The sequence below is a fragment of the Balaenoptera physalus genome (assembly GCF_965194825.1).
Source record: "Balaenoptera physalus genome assembly, chromosome: 3".
Taxonomy (NCBI): domain Eukaryota; kingdom Metazoa; phylum Chordata; class Mammalia; order Artiodactyla; family Balaenopteridae; genus Balaenoptera; species Balaenoptera physalus.
In genome coordinates, this window is record NC_138890.1 from 17,484,523 (window position 1) to 17,506,477 (window position 21,955).

At 40.5% G+C, this 21,955-nt stretch overlaps 1 protein-coding gene across 4 annotated transcripts in view; it reads right to left on the reverse strand.

Moving 5' to 3' along the window:
• The window catches only part of PRSS38 (serine protease 38), a 143,214-nt gene that overhangs the window by 52,619 nt on the left and 68,640 nt on the right, over nt 1-21,955 (reverse strand). For all 4 annotated transcript variants that reach the window (XM_082455127.1, XM_082455129.1, XM_082455130.1 and 1 more), the window contains 2 exons: nt 5,448-5,610; nt 4,588-4,859 (listed from right to left, as the gene is read on the reverse strand). In XM_082455127.1, the coding sequence (XP_082311253.1) occupies nt 4,588-4,859; nt 5,448-5,593 (418 nt within the window). In that variant the 5' untranslated portion in view covers nt 5,594-5,610. The remainder of the gene's footprint in view (nt 1-4,587; nt 4,860-5,447; nt 5,611-21,955) is intronic.

Consider the following 21,955-nt stretch of genomic DNA (forward strand, 5'->3'; position numbering starts at 1 on the left):
AATGTATAAATATATGTATCTATTATAGATTTTCTTTGTGGTTAACATTATATAATGCTTCTATATATACACATGATTATTTTTTTTTAATTTATTTATATTTATTTTTGGCTGTGTTGGGTCTTTGTTTCTGTGCGAGGGCTTTCTGCAGTTGCGGCGAGTGGGGGCCACTCTTCATTGCAGTGCGCGGGCCTCTCACTGTCGCGGCCTCTCTTGTTGCGGAGCACGAGCTCCAGACGCGCAGGCTCAGTAGTTGTGGCTCACGGGCCCAGTTGCTCCGCAGCATGTGGGATCTTCCCAGACCAGGGCTCGAACCCATGTCCCCTGCATTGGCAGGCAGATTCTCAACCACTGCGCCACCAGGGAAGCCCCACATGATTATTTTACATTGCTGATCTTTTATTTTCAAATGCATTTTAACAACACTGCATTTTTACTCCCCTTTCTTCAAGATTACTGTTTTTGACATCATATTTTACTTCTTTTTGTTTTGTGTATTCCTTAACTACTTATTGTGGATATAGATGGTTTTGTTACTTTCATCTTTTAACCTTCTTACTAGCTTTGTATGTGGTTGATTTACTATCTTTACTGTATATTTGCCTTTACTGATGAGTTTCTTCCTTTCATAATTTTCATGTTCTAGTTGTGGCTGTTTTTCACTTAGAGAAGTCCCTTTAACATTTCTTGTAAAGCTGGTTTGGTGGTGCTGAACTCTTTTAAGTTTTCTTGTCTGTAAAACTTTGGATCTCTCCATCAAATCTGAATGAAAGCCTTGCCAGGTAGATTATTCTTGGTTGTATGTTTTTCCCTTTCACTCTTTAAATATACCATGCCATTCCCTTCTAGCCTGCAGAGTTTCTGCTGAAAAGTCAGCTGATAGCCTTATGGGAGTTCCCTGTATGTAACTTGTTGCTTTTCCCTTGCTTCTTTTAATATTTTCTCTTTATCTTTAATTTTTGTCATTTTAATTACAAAGTGTCTTGGTGTGGTTGATCCTGTTTGGGACTCTGTGCTTCCTGGACCTGATGTCTGTTTCCTTTCCCCAGTTAGGAAAGTTTTCAGCTATTATGTCTTCACATATGTTCTCTGCCTCTTTCTCTCTCTCTTCTCATTCTGGGACTCCTATCATGCAATTGTTAGTATGCTTGATGTTGTCCCAGAGGTCTCTTAAACCGTCCTCATTTCTCTCTATTTTTTCTTTTTTCTGTTCTGTTCAGCTTCATTGATTTCCACTACTCTGTCTTCCAGCTTGATGATCCGTTCCTCTGTATAATCTAGTCTATTGTTGATTCCTTCTAGTGTATTTTTCATTTCAGTCATTGTATTCTTCATCTCTATTTGGTTCTTCTTTATATTTTCAAATTCTTTGTTAAAACATCTAACTGCTCGCTCTGTTCATCCATTCTTCTCCTGAGTTCTTTGATCATCTTTATGATCATTACCTTGAACTCTATCAGGTAGATTGCCTATCTCCACTTCACTTAGTTCTTCTTCTGGGGTTTCATCTTGTTCCTTTATTTGGAACATGTTCCCCTATCACCTCATTTTGACTAATTTGCTGTGTTAATATCTATGTATCTGGTATGTTGGTTACATTTTCCAACCTTGGATAAATAGCCTTTTGTAGGAGACATTTTATGCATCCCAGCAGTGTAATCCCCTCTGGTCACCAGAGCTATATGCTCTAATGATGCCCCCTATGTGGGTTGTGTGGGTCCTCCTGCTGTGGCAAGCTGAGTGCTGAGGATTGTCTGGTAGGCATGGCTGACCCCCAGTCAGATTGGTTGCCAGGCCCTGCTTTGTGTGGAGGCTGCCAATTGGTTGTTGGTGCCAGGTCATGAGGTGGCTGTCTGAGTAACACTGTGGGGTCCTGGTGCTAGTGCTGGCTCACTTGTGGGGACAGAGTCAAGGTTCTGATGTGGGTGGTTGTGGGGTCAGGATTCTTGGATCTAGCGTTGGCCTACTGGTGAGTGGGGCTGGATCCCAGGGTGGTTGGCTGAGGAGTCCAAGATATCTCAGAGCTGGTGTTGGCCTGCTGGTGAGTTGGCTGCTTCCTACAAGATAGGGTGAAAGGCTGTGGTGTTTCTGGGGCTGGTATATGCCTGGTGGTGCGTGGGGCCAGGGTCCAGGAGATCCTGGACCTGGTGTCTGCCCACTGGTGGGCAGAGCCGGTTCCTGGGGTTTCTTGTTGCAGATCCTAGGGGTCCCAAATCATATGTATTGCTCTGCTGGTGGGAAGTGCTCAGGCCCAGCTTGTCTCAGGGCTGGTGCCAGCTTGATGGTAGGTGAGCTGGATCCTGCCATAGCAGACTGTGTGTCTGCAGTTGTCCTGGGCCTGTTGTCCACCCACTGGTGGGTGAGGCTGGTCCTGAGGCCGAAGCCAGCTCACTGATGGGTAGGGTCAAACCCCAGGGGTTTCTGGGGCTTGTGCCTCCCCACTGGTGGATGGAGCTGTGTCCTGGTGTCTCTGGCTGCAGGGCCTTGTGTGCCCTGGGTCTATTGCCTGCACAGTGACATGTGGGGCCAGGTCCTGAGCCATCTGGTGGACAAGGCCATGTCCAGTGGTGGCTGTTGTCTCAGGAAGTCTTAAGGCAACCTGTCTATTGGTAGATGGGCCTGTATCCAGCCCAGCTAGTTGCTAGAGTTGAGGAGTCCCAGTACTGGTGACTATAGGCTAGTGGGCAAGGGCAGGGCTGAGTTCTGAGGCTAATAAGCTAGATGGAGGATTCCAAAATAGCGCTTGTCAACACAAGTGTCCATGTGGTAGAAAGAGCTCCCCAAAATGGTGCCACCAGTGTCTGTGTCCCCAGGGTGAACTCCAGTTGCCTCCTGTCTCTCTGGGAGACACTCCAAGATCAGTAGGTGGGTCTGACCCAGGCCACTTTCAAATCACTCCTTCTGGTCTGGGTCCTGGAGCATGTAAGATTTTGCATGTGCCTTTTAAGAGTCTTTATTTCTCACAGCTTTCTGGGTCTCCCAAAAGTAAGCCCCGTTGGTCTCCAAAACCAAATATTCCTGGTGCATGATCCCAGGACTGGGGAGCCCAATGTGGGGCTCAGACCCTTTACTCCTCAGGAAGAAGCTCCATATTTGTAATTATTCTCCTGTTTATGGGTCACCCACCGAAGGGTATAGGTCTTGACTATACTATGACTTTGCCCCTCCTATCCATCTCTTTGTGGTTCCTTCTTTATATCTTTAGTTGTAGAAAATCTTTTCTGGTGGATTCCAGTCTTTCTCATCAATAGTTGTTGTATCAGTAGTTGTAATTTTGGTGCTCGAGTGAGAAGAGGTGAGCTCAGGGTCTTCCTATTCCGCCATCTTGGCTATATCTCCCTAACTCTGGTCTCTGTCTTTTGATTTGTGAGTTTAACCCATTTACATTTAAAGTAATTACTGATAAGGAGGAACTTGCTTCTGTCATTTTGCTACTTATTTTCTACATGCCCTATAGCTTTTTCCCCCTCATTTTCTTGTATTCCTGTCTTCTTTGCATTTAGTTGATTTTTTGTAGTGAAATGTTTAAATTCCTTCTTAATTTCCTTTTGTGGTTACCATGGGGACTACATTTAACATTTAAAGTTTTAACATTCTAATCTGAATTTATATCCACTTAACTGCAATAATGTTTTTTTACTTAAGTAAACCAGATATGAAACTTTCTTAAACTGGTATAAGATATCAATCTGAAATCTCCAAACCAAGCCACAGACTTAATAGTAAACCATTAGAAGCATTTCCATTAAAATAAAAAACAAGAAAAGGAGACCTAGCAACATTTCTACTAGAGATTCTAACCATTTCAATAAGAAAAATAAATAAAAGATAAAATATAGGAAAGGAAGTGATGAAACAATCTTTATTTGAAGAAAATATGATATTAAAAAATCTAGAACAATTAATCAACTGACAAAATATTATAAATGAGTACTATATGGTGGCTGGAAACAAGATCAATGTGCAGAAATCAACAGCTCTGTCTGATTAGCAAATGCAATTAAAAATAATCTTTATTATGACATAGTATGAGTGTGTTTCATGTTTGGTAATTGCAATAATTGTTGCTTTTGTTGTGGTCATCCATGTACAATGCTTGGTGTCAGTCTATTTATCTCTTGTAAAAATAAAAAAAAATTTTTTTTAAAAAGAAAAAAAACTCTTTTAAATAACCATAAAAATTCTAAATTATGCAGATTTAAACCTAGAAAGAAAGTGCAAGGCTTTTATGGATAACTAGAATAACTAAAATGTTTTTTCATAAGTTAAAAAAAGATTATCTCTAAATTGAATTTAAAATCTTAAGAAAAACTATGCTTGGAAATTTGTGTTCTCGGTATACTAAATATTAATTCCACACTCAAAGTAGATGTAACTACTTCTCTGTAAACAACAAAGCCAGCCAGGAGTATAACAAAATTCTACATTGACAGAGAAACAGATAGTGATTGATGGATAGGGATTCCAGTCCTCAGATACTTGCAACCCCTTAATGGACAGAACATGTTCTCTCCTGTAATGTCATAGAGCCATCATCCCTTCCACAAGCTCCAATAATGGGATCGACCCTGCACTTTGTTTTCTTACCTTGTTGGGAGATGGATCCCCATCCTGTAGCCCAGCAAGAAAGGTTCGAAAGAGTCACATCTGGGGGTGCAATACAGATGGGAAGCACAGAGTCGGAAAACACAATGCGAGTTTTCAGCTGCACCAGAGCGATGTCGCCTCCAACAGGATGGTACACTTTGTATGTGGGGTGTATGATCACCTTATTCACCTCAAACCATTGGGTGTGATTGCCTGCAACTCTGAGGTCCACAAGGCCCACATACATATCAAATGCTTCAGTGATCTTGTTCCTGTAGAGACAGAGGACAAAGGCATAGTGGTTCACGCACCTTGCACCTGGGAAGAGGAGCTTCCATGAGATCACAGGCTCAGGGAGTCCTGGAGCATGGCAGCCTGGGTATCCAAGCTCTCAGCCAGGACGTGGAAAGCAAGCCCTTCCAGCACAGTAGGGACCTGATTGTCTGGCAGAATTGCTCCCAACAAAGTCCTGACCTGAGCCCATGGAGGATTCAGGGACCCACCAAGACCTGCTGGACAGCCCAGGATGGTGAGCTTGTCAGATGTACAATGAGCTGCCAATGAAGATAAGTCTTTCATCACCTCTCATCCTGTGATTTGTCCTCTCTTCTCTCCTCTCATCCTAAGATGTGGCTCCTCTCCTCACCTCTCATCCTATTCTGTGGTTCCACACCTTTCTGGAACAGCTGAGGGCCCTAAAGGAGCCCTCAGCCCTGTGCAAGAAACTGTAGTGGATGGAGCTGTGTGCTGGGTCCCACTCTCTCCCCTGCCTCCAAGAAGTCCCAGTCCTATGTGACCCACGTGGTTGGTCTTGCAGCCCTAGACCTCCATGGGAATGGTATCCAGCACTGCCCACTCACCTGTCAAAGCAGTGGGCGGCTGACAGGATCCAGTATTCATCAATGATGGACCCACCACAGATGTGGAAGCCGGCATAGTGCACACTGACCTGCCACGGCCACTTTTTCTCGAGGGTATCCACGCCTCCCATGATCTTCCCCTGCATATGACGCTGGCCACAAGCTGAGGAAAGAAGGACAGAGTATGCGAGTAGCAGTGGCACCAGGGCAGGCCTGGCCACAGGCAAAGCCGAGAAGGGTGAGTGGGAGGAGGCAAAAGGGGGAGGACCGCGGAAGACTGGGTCTCCACCCTCGCGGGGAGGAAGCCCGGGATTCACCGCAGGGACCACCGCCAACCCGGGCTTGGAGGGGTCCTACCCACATCACGGCTAAAGGCGACCCCCTCACTGGCAGGGTGCCTGTGGGCCGCGGCTGCAGCCTGGGTGTGAGGCAGGAGAAACAGGAGCAGGAGGAGGCTCGGGGTCCTGGACTCTCCAGGCCCAGTGCGAGGGCCGGTCAGCGCGGCGGCCATGAGGTGGGAGTGCCTCATGGATGCGAGGGCTAGAGCACGCAACTTGTGACGGCACAAACATGCGACAGTGCCCAGGCACACGATGGCATTAAAGCGCGACAGCATAAACACCGGCTCTCTCACTCCTCGGCTGGGAGCCAGCTCTCAATGGTCCTCCCCTCCATCACCCCCCCCCACCCCCCTATGGCCGGCTCGCTGTGGTCTCACTCCCTAGAGGGCAGTCAGTAGACTCTGGGTGGTCTTGCGCCCCGGATGGTGGTGGTCATTGGTTTCTCTCCCCACTCTTGGCTGATGCAATGGAAATAATTTCGTCCTGTGTCTCCCAACATCCAGCCAGTAAGCTGGGGTTTGGTCATGTCTCAGTTGCAGCATTCCAGAAATGTAAAAACACTTTTCACGCCTCTTCTTGATCATATTTGCTAATGTGCCATTGAATAGAGCAGGTTATACAGGTGTTGGGGAAAAAGCGATGGAAAAATGCCTTATGCTACTTAAGCCTTCTGTCTGGAAACTTCAGAACTCTGCTGCTGTGACAATACATACAGAAATGAACAGGACTGTGTTCCAATAAAACTGAATTTACAGACACTGAAACTTGAATTTCATTTAATTTTTGCATCTCACAGAATGTTCTCTTGTTTTACCTCCAAGCAATAAAAAGTGTACAAACCATTCTTAGTTCAGAATGTACAGATGTACATTAGTTCAGATGTACAGAAACAGGTAGTTTGCCAACCTCTACTCTGTTTCTTATATTTCTTTTTTTAAAAAATAGATTTTATTTTCTATAGCAGTTTTGAGTTCACAGCAAAATTAAACAGAAGGCACAGAGATTGTTAATGTGGCAGGCAATGCATGTGTTAGGGTAGGAGGTATTGGGAAATCTCTGTATCTTCTATTTCTTGATATTAATCCCTTGACTTTTATATGTATTGCCAATAATTTCTCTTTCTTCATTGTTCCTTTTCCTTTAGTATGTTTCAAGTGTATTCATAACTGTTCAATGGAGAATTTTTATAATGGCTGCTTTAAAATCCTTGTCCAATAATTCAATAGCTATGTTAGCTTGATGTTGGTGTCTATTAATTGTCTTTTCTTATTGGAATTGAGAGTTTACTAGTTCTTAGCGTGACAAGTCATTTTGGACTGTGTCCTAGGCATTTTGAGTATTACTCTATGAGACTCTGGTTCCCACTTAAATCTTCTATTGATTTTTTAGCAAGTTGCAAACCTGTTTAGGTTCAGAACACACATTCTGGCTCACTCTGGTGGACTGTGGTTACAACAGCAGTTTAGTTTATTATGTCTCTGCAGGGCTATTCTGGTCTGTCCCCTTGCATGTTTCCCAGATGATAGGACTCCACCTCACGGTCTTCTCAGTGCTGGCTTGAGATGGGGAATGGTGTTACCTCCTACTAAAGGGGGGGAGAGAAGACAGTCTCCACAATGTGTCTGGCTTGTGTGTCCCATCCTTTCTGCAGGGGGTTGTGGATGTCAGATAGCACTGGTTCTCAATCAGGGGTGATGTTGCAAGGGCACATTTGGTAATAACTGGATGCATTTTTGATTATCAGAATTGAGGGAGTGTGCTATTGGCATCTGGTGGGTTTTACAGGAATACTGCTATACATCCTATAATGCATAGAATACCCTTCCAGAACAAAGACTTTTTCAGCCCCAAATGTCAATAATGCAGAGGTTGCGATATCTTGGCTTATAGGTTCCATGAGGAGCACCTTACTGAGGGGCAAAGTGGTTGGAACATAGCCTCTTACCAGTGAACTCAGTGTCTGCAATGCTTGTTAGGGAACAGAGGGGTGCAGCTCTCCTCATGTTTGCCCCAAGAACAGGCAGGGTGGCGAAAATGTTTCTGTCATGGTGGGCAACACTTTTCTGGGCCTTTGACTTTTCTTAAGTGTGTGTGTGTGTGTGTGTGTGTGTGTGTGTGTGATCATGTGTTGGTATTTCGAGGTTGCAGGCTTCTCTAACCCCAAGTCGGACACATGGGAGGAAAGAAAACCCCAGGAAACTCCCCACTGGGTTGTTCTTCAAGTCCTGGGATCCCTAGCTAGTCTGCCTCCTTTTGTCCACATTTCAGAATCTTCTAGTAGGTGATTTGTGGCCTTGTGATCAGTGGGAGGAATAAAATGAAATGTATTCATCATTTTTATCTAAGCCTTAAGGAACTTGAAATCTTTAATAACTTAATTGTTTTCTTCCCCCAGCTGAGTTTGTTTCCTACAAATTGCTATTTTCAGCTTGATTGATTTGGTGCTTATTTTCTGTGTTTAGAGGCTTTCCTTGGATGTCTGGTCTTCTATCTGAAATTATGAGTGTTGGAATAAAAGGTGATTGGAAACTCTGGGATGTGGACATGACTTGTTTACTTTGAGCTTCCTAGTGAGAGAACAGGATGAGTCATGGGAGAGCTGCTGATGTCAGTATCTTTAGGTTGTCCCCCTTGGGCTTGTCAGCTTCTCCAGATGATCCCAAACTCCTTCCTGAATGGCAGGAGTCTTACTGCAGGGTTCTGGCAGCTCAGGTTGAAGACGACTGTCTTTTTTTTTTGTTTTTTAATAAATTTATTTATTTTATTTATTTTATTTTTGGCTGCATTTGGTCTTCATTGTGACTCGCAGGCTTTCTCTAGTTGCGGTGAGCAGGGGCTATTCTTTGTTGCGCTGTGCGGGCTTCTCATTGCGGTGGCTTCTCTTTTTTATTTTTTTAGTTATATATTTTTTAACAACTTTATTGGGGTATAATTGCTTTACAATGTTGTGTTACTTTTTGCTGTATAACAAAGTGAATCAGATATATGTATACATATATCCCCATATCTCCTCTCTCTTGCGTCTCCCTCCCACCCTCCTTATCCCACCCCTCTAGGTGGTCACAAAGCACCGAGAGGATCTCCCTGTGCTATGTAGATCCTTGCCACTAGCTCTCTATTTTACATTTGGTAGTATATATATGTCAATGCTACTCTCTCACTTTGTCCCAGCTTACCCTTCCCCCTCCCCATGTCCTCAAGTCCATTCTCTACATCTGCGTCTTTATTCCTGTCCCACCCCTAGGTTCATCAGAACCTTTTTTTTTTTTTACATTCCATACATATGTGTTAGCATATGGTATTTGTTTTTCTCGTTCTGACTCACTTCACTCTGTATGACAGACTCTAGGTCCATCCACCTCACTACAAATAGTTCAATTTCGTTTCTTTTTATGGCTGAGTAATATTCCATTGTATATATGTGCCACATCTTCTTTATCCATTTATCTGTTGATGGACACTTAGGTTGCTTCCATGTCCTGGATATTGTAAATAGTGCTGCAATGAACATTGTGGTACATGTCTCTTTTGAATTACGGTTTTCTCAGGGTATATGCCCAGTAGTGGGATTGCTGAGTCATATGGTAGTTCTATTTTTAGTTTTTTAAGGAACCTCCATACTGTTCTCCATAGTGGCTGTATCAATTTAAATTCCCACCAACAGTGCAAGAGGCTTCCCTTTTCTCAACACCCTCTCCAGTATTTATTGTTTGTAGATTTTTTGATGATGGCCATTCTGACCGGTGTGAGGTAATACCTCATTTTAGTTTTCATTTGCATTTCTCTGATGATTAGTGATGTTGAGCATCCTTTCATGTGTTTATTTGCAATCTGTATATCTTCTTTGGAGAAATGTCTATTTAGGTCTTCTGCTAATTTTTGTATTGGGTTGTTTTTTTTTTGATATTGAGCTGCATGAGGTGTTTGTATATTTGGGAGATTAATCCTTTGTCATTTGCTTCGTTTACAAATATTTTCTCCCATTCTGAGGGTTGTCTTTTGGTCTTGTTTATGGTTTCCTTTGCTGTGCAAAAGGTTTTAAGTTTCATTAGGTCCCATTTGTTTATTTTTGTTTTTATTTCCAGTTCTCTAGGAGGTGGGTCAAAAAGGATCTTGCTGTGATTTATGTCATAGAGTATTCTGACTATGTTTTCCTCTAAGGGTTTTATAGTGCCTGGCCTTACATTTAGGTCTTTAATCCATTTTGAGTTTATTTTTGTAAGTGGTGTTAGGGAGTGTTCTAATTTCCTTCTTTTACATGTAGCTGTCCAGTTTTCCCAGCACCACTTATTGAAGAGGCTGTCTTTTCTCCATTTTATATTCTTGCCTCCTTTATCAAAGATAAGGTGACCATATATGCGTGGGTTTATCTCTGGGCTATCTTTCCTGTTCCATTGGTCTATATTTCTATTTTTGTGCCAGTACCATACTGTCTTGATTACTGTAGCTTTGTAGTATAGTCTGAAGTCCAGAAGCCTGATTCCTCCAGCTCCATTTTTCTTTCCCAAGATTGCTTTGGCTATTTGGGGTCTTTTGTGTTTCCATACAAACTGTGAAATTTTTTGTTCTAGTTCTGTGAATAATGCCATTGGTACTTTGATAGGGAATGCATTGAATCTGTAGATTGCTTTGGGTAGTATAGTCATTTTCACAATATTGATTCTTCCAGTCCAAGAACATGGTATATCTCTCCATCTGTTTGTATCAGCTTTAATTTCTTTCATCAGTGTCTTATAGTTTTCTGCATACAGGTCTTTTGTCTCCTTAGGTAGGTTTATTCCTAAATATTACTAGATACTTATTCCTAGATATTTTATTCTTTTTGTTGCAACGGTAAATGGGACTGTTTCCTTAATTTCTCTTTCTGATTTTTCATTGTCAGTGTATAGGAATGCAAGAGATTTCTGTACATTAATTTTGTATCCTGCTACATTACCAAATTCATTGATTAGCTCTAGTAGTTTTCTGGTAACATCTTTAGGATTCTCTATGTATAGTATCATGTCATCTGCAAACAGTAAAAGCTTTACTTCTTCTTTTCCAGTTTGGATTCCTTTTATTTCTTTTTCTTCTCTGATTGCTGTGGCTAAAACTTACAAAACTATGTTGAATAATAGTGGTGAGAATGGACAACCTTCTCTTGTTCATGATCTTAGAGGAAATGGTTTCAGTTTTTCACCATTGAGAATGATGTTGGCTGTGGGTTTTTCATATATGGCCTTTATTATGTTGAGGTAAGTTCCCTCTATGCCTACTTTCTGGAGGGTTTTTATCATAAATGGGTGTTGAATTTTGTCAAAAGCTTTTTCTGCATCTATTGAGATGATCGTATGGTTTTTCTCCTTCAATTTGTTAGCATGGTGTATCACAGTGATTGATTTACATATATTGAAGAATCCTTGCGTTCCTGGGATAAACCCCACTTGATCATGGTGTATGATGCTTTTAATGTGGGGTTGGATTCTGTTTGCTAGTATTTTGTTCAGGACTTTTGCATCAGTGTTCATCAGTGATATTGGTCTGTAGTTTTCTTTCTTTCTGACATCTTTGTCTGGTTTTGATATCAGGGTGGTGGTGGCCTCATAGAATGAGTTTGGGAGTGTTCCTCCCTCTGCTATATTTTGGAAGAGTTTGAGAAGGATAGTTGTTAGCTCTTCTCTAAATATTTGATAGAATTCGCCTGTGAAGCCATCCGGTCCTGGGCTTTTGTTTGTTCGAAGATTTTAAATCACAGTCTTAGTTTCAGTGCTTGTGATTGGTCTGTTTATATTTTCTATTTCTTGCTGGTTCAATCTCAGAAGTTTGTGCTTTTCTAAGAATTTGTCCTTTTCTTCCAGGTTATCCATTTTATTGGCATATAGTTGCTTGTAGTGATCTCTCATGATCCTTTATTTCTGCAGTGTCAGTTGTTAATTCTCCTGTTCCTTTTCTAATTCTGTTGATTTGAGTCTTCTCCCTTTTTTTCTTGATGAGTCTGGTTAATGGTTTATCAATTTTGTTTATCTTCTCAAAGAACCAGCTTTTAGTTTTATTGATCTTTGCAATTGTTTCCTTCATTTCTTGTTCATTTATTTCTGCTCTGATCTTTATGATTTCTTTCCTTCTGCTAACTTTGGGGTTTTTTTGTTCTTTCTCTAATTACTTTAAGTGTAAAGTTAGGTTGTTTATTTGATATTTTTCTTGTTTCTTGAGGTAGGATTGTATTGTTATAAGCTTCTCTCTTAGAACTGCTTCTGCTACATCCCATAGGTTTTGGGTCATCGTGTTTTCATTGTCATTTGTTTCTAGGTATTTTTTGATTTCCTCTTTGATGCAGTGGCTTCTCTTGTTGTGGAGCACAGGCTCTAGGTGCACAGGCTTCAGTAGTTGTGGCTCGTGCATTCAGAGTGCAGGCTCCGTAGTTGTGGTGCACAGGCTTATTTGCTCCATGGCATGTGGGATCTCCCCAGACCAGGGCTTGAACCCGTGTCCCCTGCATTGGCAGGTGGATTCTTAACCACTGTGCCACCAAGGAAGCCCAGAGATGGCTATGCCTTAACATTCTTCATTAAGTATGTCATCTCCTAACCTTCCAGTTTTGGCATCCAGGGCCTTAAACTGGTCTGAGACTCCTCAATGTGAATTACCTGTTTCACTCCCGGGAGAAAACAAAACTCCAGATTTCTGCAATAGTCTGTAAGGTACTCTAGACTAGAGATATGGAGAAGTTTTACGGATATAACTGCTTCTCAAACCACTTTTCCCCCAATAGTCCTTCCTTCCCAGTCAGATCCAGACACACTTGTTCTTTTTGAGAATTCTTTATTATAGATCAATTTGTTTTCAGCTTTCTCCATGGTGTACTTAATTCTCTTACATCAATTACTATTTATAGATCTGCCATCTACTTGCCAAAACCTTTTTGATTAAGATATAATTTACAAACAGTAAATTGTAACCAATCATGCAAGTTTTGACAAATACATACAGTCCGTTACCATCACCATTAAGCTATAGATGAGTTCCATTGTACCCCCTCAGCCCCACCACCATTTTCTCTGTGCACTTTTATTGTCAAGCCCTCCTTCTTCCCCCAGCCCCTTTAAACTACTAATCTAGTTTTCCATCCACATAGTCTGGCCTTTCCCAGAACGTCATATAAGTAGTCTTCTAAGTCTGGCTTCCTCTACTTAGCATAATGCATCTGAGGTTCATCCTGTGCTCTGCAAACAAGAGAAGCCACCACAGTGAGAAGCCCACACACTGCAACGAAGAGTAGCCCCCACTAGCCTCAACTAGAGAAAGCCCACACACAGCAACAAAGACTCAACACAGCCAAAAATAAATAAAATAAATAAATCTTAAAAAAAGATAAACAAACAAAGGATAAGATAAATTATAAATGGTGAGATACACAATGTTCATGGATACAAATGCTTAACGTTATAAATATAATTATCTTCAAATCAACCTATAGATTTAATGAAACTCATTAAATTTTGATTAAAATTTTGATTTTAATCAAAATCCTGACATATTTGTAAATATACACTAAAAACTTGTATTAAAATGTATAATTTATGTGGAAGGGTAAGGTCCAAGAACAATATGGTAGATAAATTTTCCCTCAAGATACCAAAATTTATTATGATGCTATAGTACTTAAAATTCAGTGGTGCAGGAGATTGACTGAGAGCATCGGTTTGCCGTGTGGCTGACAGACTCGTGGTGCTCTGGCTGGCTGTCAGGCCTGAGCCTCTGAGGTGGGAGAGCCGAGTTCAGGACATTGGACCACCAGAGACCCCCCGACCCCACATAATATCAATCAGCAAGATCTCTCCCAGAGAACTCCATTGCAACACTAAGACCCAGCTCCACTCAAAGACCAGCAAGCTACAGTGCTGCACACCCCATGCCAAACAGCTAGCAAGACAGGAAGACAACCCCACCCATTAGCAGAGAGGCTACCTAAAATCATAATAAGTTCACAGACACCCCAAAACACACACCCAGATGAGGTCTTGTCCAGAAAGACAAGATCCAGCCTCATCCACCAGAACACAGGCACTAGTCCCCTCCATAAGGAAGCCTACACAACCCACTGAACCAAACTTACCCACTGGGGGAAGACACCAAAAACAACAGAAACTATGAACCTGCAGCCTGCGGAAAGGAGACCCCAAACACAGTAAGTTAAGAAAAATGAGAAGACAGAGAAACACACAGCAGATGAAGGAGCAAGGTAAAAACCCACCAGGCCAAACAAATGGAAATAGGCAGTCTAGTTGAAAAAGAATTCAGAGTAATAATAGTAAAGATGATCCAAAATCTTGGAAATAGAATGGAGAAAATACAAGAAACGTTTAAAAAGGACCTAGAAGAACTAAAGAGCAAACAAACAATGATGAACAACACAATAAATGAAATTAAAAATTCTCTAGAAGGAATCAAGAGCAGAATAACTGAGGCAGAAGAATGGATAAGTGACCAGGAAGATAAAATAGTGGAAATAACCACTGAAGAGAGAATAAAGAAAAAAGAATGAAAAGAATTGAGGACAATCTCAGAGACCTCTGGGACAACATTAAACACAGCAACATTCGAATTATAGGGGTCCCAGAAGAAGAAGAGAAAAAGAAAGGGTCTGAGAAAATATTTGAAGAGATTATAGTCAAAAAATTCCCTAACATGGGAAAGGAAATAGTGAATCAAATCCAGGAAGCACAGAGAGTCCCATACAAGATAAATCCACGAAGAAACACGCCAAGACACATATTAATCAGACTATCAAAAATTAAATACAAAGAGAAAATATTAAAAGGAGCAAGGGAAAACCAACAAATAAAATACAAGGGAATCCCCATAAGGTTAACTGCTGACCTTTCAACAGAAACTCTGCAAGCCAGATGGGAGTGGCAGGACATATTTAAAGTGAGGAAAGGGAAAAACCTACAACAAAGATTACTCTACCCAGCAAGGATCTCATTCAGATTTGATGGAGAAATTAAAAGCTTTATAGACAAGCAAAAGCTAAGAGAATTCAGCACCACCAAACCAGCTTTACAACAAATGCTAAAGGAATTTCTCTAGGCAGGAAACACAAGAGAAGGAAAAGACCTACAATAACAAACCCAAAACAATTAAGAAAATGGTAATAGGAACATACATATTGATAATTACCTTAAATGTAAATGGATTAAATGCTCCCACCAAAAGACATAGACTGGCTGAATGGATACCAAAACAAGACCCGTATATATGCTGTCTACAAGAGACCCACTTCAGACCTAGGGACACATAGAGACTGAAAGTGAGGGGATGGAAAAACATATTCCATGCAAATGGAAATCAAAAGAAAGCTGCAGTAGCAATTCTCATATCAGACAAAATAGACTTTAAAATAAAGACTATTACAAGAGACAAAAAAGGACACTACATAATGATCAACGGATCAATCCAAGAAGAAGATAAACAATTGTAAATATTTATGCACGCAACATAGGAGCACCACAATACATAAGGCAACTGCTAACAGGCATAAAAGGGGAAATCGACAGTAACACAATAATAGTAGGGGACTTCAACATCTCACTTTTACAAATGGACAGATCAACCAAAATGAAAATAAATAAGGAAATGCAAGCTTTAAATGACACATTAAACAAGATGGACTCAATTGATATTTATAGTACATTCCATCCAAAAACAACAGAATACGCTTTCTTCTCAAGTGCTCATGGAACTTTCTCCAGGATAGATCATACCTTGGGTCACAAATCAAGCCTTGGAAAATTTAAGAAAATTGAAATCATATCAAGTATCATCTTTTCCAACCACACTCTATGAGACTAGATATCAATTACAGGAAAAAAAATGTGTAAAAAATACAAACACATGGAGGCTAAACAATACACTACTTAATAACCAAGAGATCACTGAAGAAATCAAAACATACCTAGAAACAAATGACAATTAAAATATGACGACCCAAAACCTATGGGATGCAGCAACAACAGTTCTAAGAGGGAATTTTATAGCAATACAATCCTACCTCAAGAAACAAAAAACTTCTCAAATAAACAACCTAACCTTACACCTAAAGCAATTAGAGAAAGAAGAAGAACAACAACAAAAAACCCCAAAGTTAGCAGAAGGAAAGCAATCATAAAGATCATATCAGAAATAAATGAAAAAGAAATGAAGGAAACAATTGCAAAGATTAATAAAACTAAAAGCTGGTTCTTAGAGAAGGTACACAAAATTGATAAACCATTAGTGAGACTCATCAAGAAAAAAGGGAGAAGACCCAAATCAACAAAATTAGAAATGAAAAAGAAGTAACATCTGACACTGCAGAAATACAAAGGATCATGAGAGATTACTACAAGCAACTATATGCCAATAAAATGGACAACCTGGAAGAAATGGACAAATTCTTAGAAAAGCACAACCTTCTGAGACTGAACCAGCAAGAAATAGAAAATATGAACAGACCAATCACAAGCACTAAAACTGAGACTGTGATTTAAAATCTTCGAACAAACAAAAGCCCAGGACCAGATGGCTTCACAGGCGAATTCTATCAAATATTTAGAGAAGAGCTAACAACTATCCTTCTCAAACTCTTCCAAAATATAGCAGAGGGAGGAACACTCCCAAACTCATTCTATGAGGCCACTATCACTTTGATACCAAAACCAGAAAAAGATGTCAGAAAGAAAGAAAACTACAGGCCAATATCACTGATGAACACAGATGCAAAAATCCTGAACAAAATACTAGCAAACAGAATCCAACCCCACATTAAAAGCATCATACACCATGATCAAGTGGGGTTTTTCCCAGGAATTCAAGGATTCTTCAATATACGCAAATCAATCAATGTGATACACCATATTAACAAATTAAAGGAGAAAAACCGTATGATCTTATCAATAGATGCAGAAAAAGCTTTTGACAAAATTCAACACCCATTTATGATTTTTAAAAAATCTCCAGAAAGTAGGCATAGAGGGAACTTACCTCAACATAATAAAGGCCATATATGACAAACCCACAGCCAACATCATTCTCAATGGTGAAAAACTGAAACCATTTCCTCTAAGATCATGAACAAGACAAGGTTGTCCACTCTCACCACTATTATTCAACATAGTTTTGTAAGTTTTAGCCACAGCAATCAGAAAAGAAAAAGAAATAAAAACAATCCAAATTGGAAAAGAAGAAGTAAAACTGTCACTGTTTGCAGATGACATGATACTATACATAGAGAGTCCTAAAGATGCTATCAGAAAGCTACTAGAGCTAATCAATGAATTTGGTAAAGTAGCAGGATACAATATTAATGCACAGAAATCCCTTGCATTCATATACACTAATGATGAAAGATCTGAAAGAGAAATTAAGGAAACAGTCCCATTTACCGTTGCAACAAAAAGAATAAAATACCTTGGAATAAACCTACCTAAGGAGACAAAAGACCTGTATGCAGAAAACTATAAGACACTGATGAAAGAAATTAAAGATGATACAAACAGATGGAGAGATATACCATGTTCTTGGACTGGAAGAATCAATATTGTGAAAATGACTATACTACCCAAAGCAATCTACAGATTCAATGCATTCCCTATCAAAGTACCAATGGCATTTTTCACAGAACTAGAAAAAATTTTTTCACAATTTGTATGGAAACACAAAAGACCCCAAATAGCCAAAGCAATCTAGAGAAAGAAAAACGGAGCTGGAGGAATCAGGCTCCCTGACTTCAGACTATAATACAAAGCTACAGTAATCAAGACAGTATGGTACTGGCACAAAAACAGATATATGGATCAATGGAACAGGATAGAAAGCCCAGAGATAAAGCCACGCACATATGGTCCCCTTATCTTTGATAAAGGATGCAAGAATATACAATGGAAAAAAGACAGCCTTTTCAATAAGTGCTGCTGGGAAACCTTGGCAGCTACATGTAAAAGAATAAAATTGGAACACTCCCTAACACCATACACAAGAATAAACTCAAAATGGATTAAAGACCTAAATATTAGGCCAGACACTATAAAATTCTTTGAGGAAAACATAGTCAGAATACTCTATGACATAAATCACAGCAAGATCCTTTTTGACCCACCTCCTAGAGAAATGGAAATAAAAACAAAAATAAACAAATGGGACCTTATGAAACTTAAAAGCTTTTGCACACCAAAGGAAACCATAAACAAGACAAAAAGACAATCCTCAGAATGGGAGAAAATATTTGCAAATGAAGAAACTGACAAAGGATTAATCTCCAAAGTTTACAAGCAGCTCATGCAGCTCAATATCAAAAAAACAAACAACCCAATCCAAAAATGGGCAGAAGACTTAAACAGACATTTCTCCAGAGAAGATATACTGATTGCCAACAAACACATGAAAGGATGCTCAACATCATTAATCATTAGAGAAATGCAAATCAAAACTACAATGAAGTATCACCTCACACCGGTCAGAATGGCTATCATCAAAAAATCTACAAACAATAAATACTGGAGAGGATGTGGAGAAAAGGGAACCCTCTTGCATTGTTGGTGGGAATGTAAATTGATACAGCCACTATGGAGAACAGTATGGAGGTTCCTTAGAAAACTAAAAATAGAACTACCATATGACCCAGCAATCCCACTACTGGGCATATACCCTGAGAAAACCATAATTCAAAAAGAGTCATGTACCACAATGTTCATTGCAGCACTATTTACAATAGCCAGAACATGGAAACAACCTAAGTGTCCATCAACAGATGAATGGATACAGAAGATGTGGCACATATATACAATGGAATATTACTCAACCATAAAAAAAACAAAATTGAGTTATTTGTAGTGAGGTGGATGTACATAGAGTCTGTCATACAGAGTGAAATAAGTCAGAAAGAGAAAAACAAATTCCATATGCTAACATATATATATGGAATGTAAAAAAAAAATTGTTCTGAAGAACCTAGGGGCAGGGCAGGAATAAAGATGCAGATGTAGAGAATGGACTTATGGACATGGGGAGGTGGAATGTTATGCTGGGACGAAGTGAGAGAGTGGCATTGGCATATATACACTACCACATGTAAAATAGATAGCTAGTGAGAAGCAGTCGCATAGCACAGGGAGATCAGCTCGGTGTTTTGTGACCACCTAGAGGGGTGGGATAGGGAGGGTGGGAGGGAGACGTAAGAGGAAGGGGATATGGGGATATAAGTATATGTATAGCTGATTCACTTTGTTATACAGCAGAAAGTAACACAACAATGTAAAGCAATTATACTCCAATAAAAATGTTAAAAAAAAATTAACCCACCCCCCCCCAAAAAAAATTCAGTGGTGCATATGCCAGGACAAAAATGGACTGGTAATGGATAATTGATAATGGAATAGAGCTCAAGATTAAAGCTTTATGTATATGGACCTTTGATGTAAGTGCATTGGCATGGGAAATCAACACTGAGAGGAGGAGCTTTTCAATAAAAGGTATTTGGAAAATTGGCTATCCACAAGAAGAAAAATAAAATAAGAACTCTACTTCACACTTCATACAAAAATAAATATAAATGACAGAGAAAAGACTTTAAAACTTTTAGTTTAAATATGGATACGTTTCCAATAATGGCAAACAATGTAATATGATCTTCTCAATGAAGACAATTAAAAATTCATGACAAAACATAAAACCTGTCTCCATAGAAGCTGAGAATATCTAAAACATGGTGATGAAGCACCAGATCCAGTGGAGCAAGAAGATCTAGAGGTAAGTTAGGCATTCAAGGCTATTTCTGCCTCAGAAATGGCAGCTAAATGATTTTGTGTCACTTTTGACAGTCTTTTGGGATTACGGAAACAAAAGTAGGAGTCCAGCATTCGCCAAGGTTATGGACCATAACGAACTACACCTGCTTTGGTTTGAAACAAGAAAGGATTCACCCTAGGAATGAGTCAGCAGAGGGCCAGCAGCCTAGCCTTGAATCACACTGGTGGCTCAGAAAATCTCAAAACCGAACTTGGTGTAAGTTAACTCCAGATTGCAAGTGCACCCTGTGCCTAGCAAAAACAAGCAAAAATCCTCTTAGAAAAATGGTAATATCATTCTTAGCTTTAAATTATTTCCAAAAGTAACATTTAAATTCCTTTCCAGCACATAAACAGAGATGACCAGAAACTTGAGACAATATACCATGACTGAGAAACAGAAGAAAAACAGCCCTAAAGAGGAGTCGGGATGGTGGAGTAAGAGGACATGGAACTCACCTCTCCCCATGAACACATCAAAAATACATCTACATGTGGAACAATTCTTACTGAAAACTAACTGGAGATAAACAGAAAGACTCCCATACAACCAAGGCTATAGGAAAGATCCACATAGAATTGTGGGAAGAGAAGAGGAAGGGAAGAAAAGCAATCAGGCCAGGACCTGTGCCCCTGGGAGAGGACTCAGAAGGAAAGGTGGAAGACCCTCCTTGGGGAGTGAGGAGTTCAAGCCACTATTGGGCGCCTGAGCCCTGGGGTCCAACAAAGGGAAGATGAACCCCAGTAGTGGGGTTGAACCCCCTTGGCTGGTTGGAGGGCTGGTGGGACTAACAGTAGGGCTGTAGGAAGCCTGGACTCCACTTGTGAGGAGTGTGGAGACACTTACTTGCTCCCAAGGCAAGGTGGAGAGAGCAGAATGAAATTAAAATTGCATGGGTAGCTGACTTGTTTCCTGTGACCAGCACAGCACATGCCCCAGACTGAGCAAAGGGAATGCTCTAGCACCACTTGCCTCGTGTCACAGCTCCACACTTGAGTGAGAGCTACTATGACTGAGGAAAGAGCTCAGTCAGTGGTGAGATGTTGAGGGAACTCTGAACAGGGAGAGGACAACCATTACTGGCGATTGCAACGGTGGTGCATCAGAGGCAGTCTGGATTTCTGAGGGTGGCCAGACCACAATAGCCTGTGCCCTGACCCTTGCCAAATACCCACACTTGCTCCTTTTGCTCCAGCACTGCTCCCCTCTGGGGCAAGGGTGCTGGTGTTGGTGGGGAGAAGAACACACACTTAAAGGAAACTGAGTCAACTAGGACATGACCCTCAGGCCTTCTGCTCCAGCAACATAAGACCTGACCCCACCCCCAATAGGGTGGTGACAGCCACTGAGCAGGGGAGGAGCCCCACCTCACACCTAGCTCTTGCCCTAACCCCCCATCTCCAGACCAACCTCCTACCAAGGTGATAGCTGCCAGCACACCTTGAGGAAAGACATGACTCGTGTTCGTGTCAAATCCAGCTCTCCCACCAAAGCCAGTGGACACACACAGACTGTATAGGGATCCTTCAAGACTACCATAGGTAACTGTGTCACCTAATTCATAGAGACAGAGGAAGATAAGCAAAATGAGAAGACTGAGGAATGAATTTGTCTCAACTGACAGAGAGAAAAAAACCCTGAAAAAACAACTAATGAAACAGAAAAAAAAAAAACAATTTACCAGATAAAGATTCAAAGTGTTAGTAATAAGAATGCTAACTGAATTAGGGAAAAGAATAGATGAACACAGTGAGAATTTTAACAAGGAACCAGAAAATATAAAAAAGCAACAGGCAGAACTGAAGAATACAATAACTGAAATATAAAAGCACATTGCAAGGAATGAACAGCAGACTAGGTGATAGAGAAGAATGCATAAGTGATCTGGAAAATAGAATAATGAAAATCACCCAAAAAGAAAAACAAATAATAAATGAATGCAATTTAAGGGATCTTTAGGATAAAATGAGATGTAACAATATTTGCATTATAGGGGTCCCAGAAAGAGAAGAGAGAGATAAGGGGTTTGAAAATGTATTTAACGAAATTGTGGCTGAAAAATCCCCAAGGCTGAAGATGGAAACAAATATCCAGGTACAGGAAACACAGAGGGTCCTATACAAGATGAACCCAAACAGAGCTACACCAAGACATATCATAACAGCTAGAGTTAGAGAGAGAATCTAAGGCAGAAAGAGAAAAACAGAGTTATATACAAAGGAACTCCCATAAGGGTAACAGGTGATTTTTCTGCAGAAACTTTGCAGGCCAGAAGGGATATGCATAATATGCATATTTAAAGTGCTAAAAGGGAAAAACTTTCAACCTAGGATACTCTACCCAGCAAGACTATCATTTCAATCG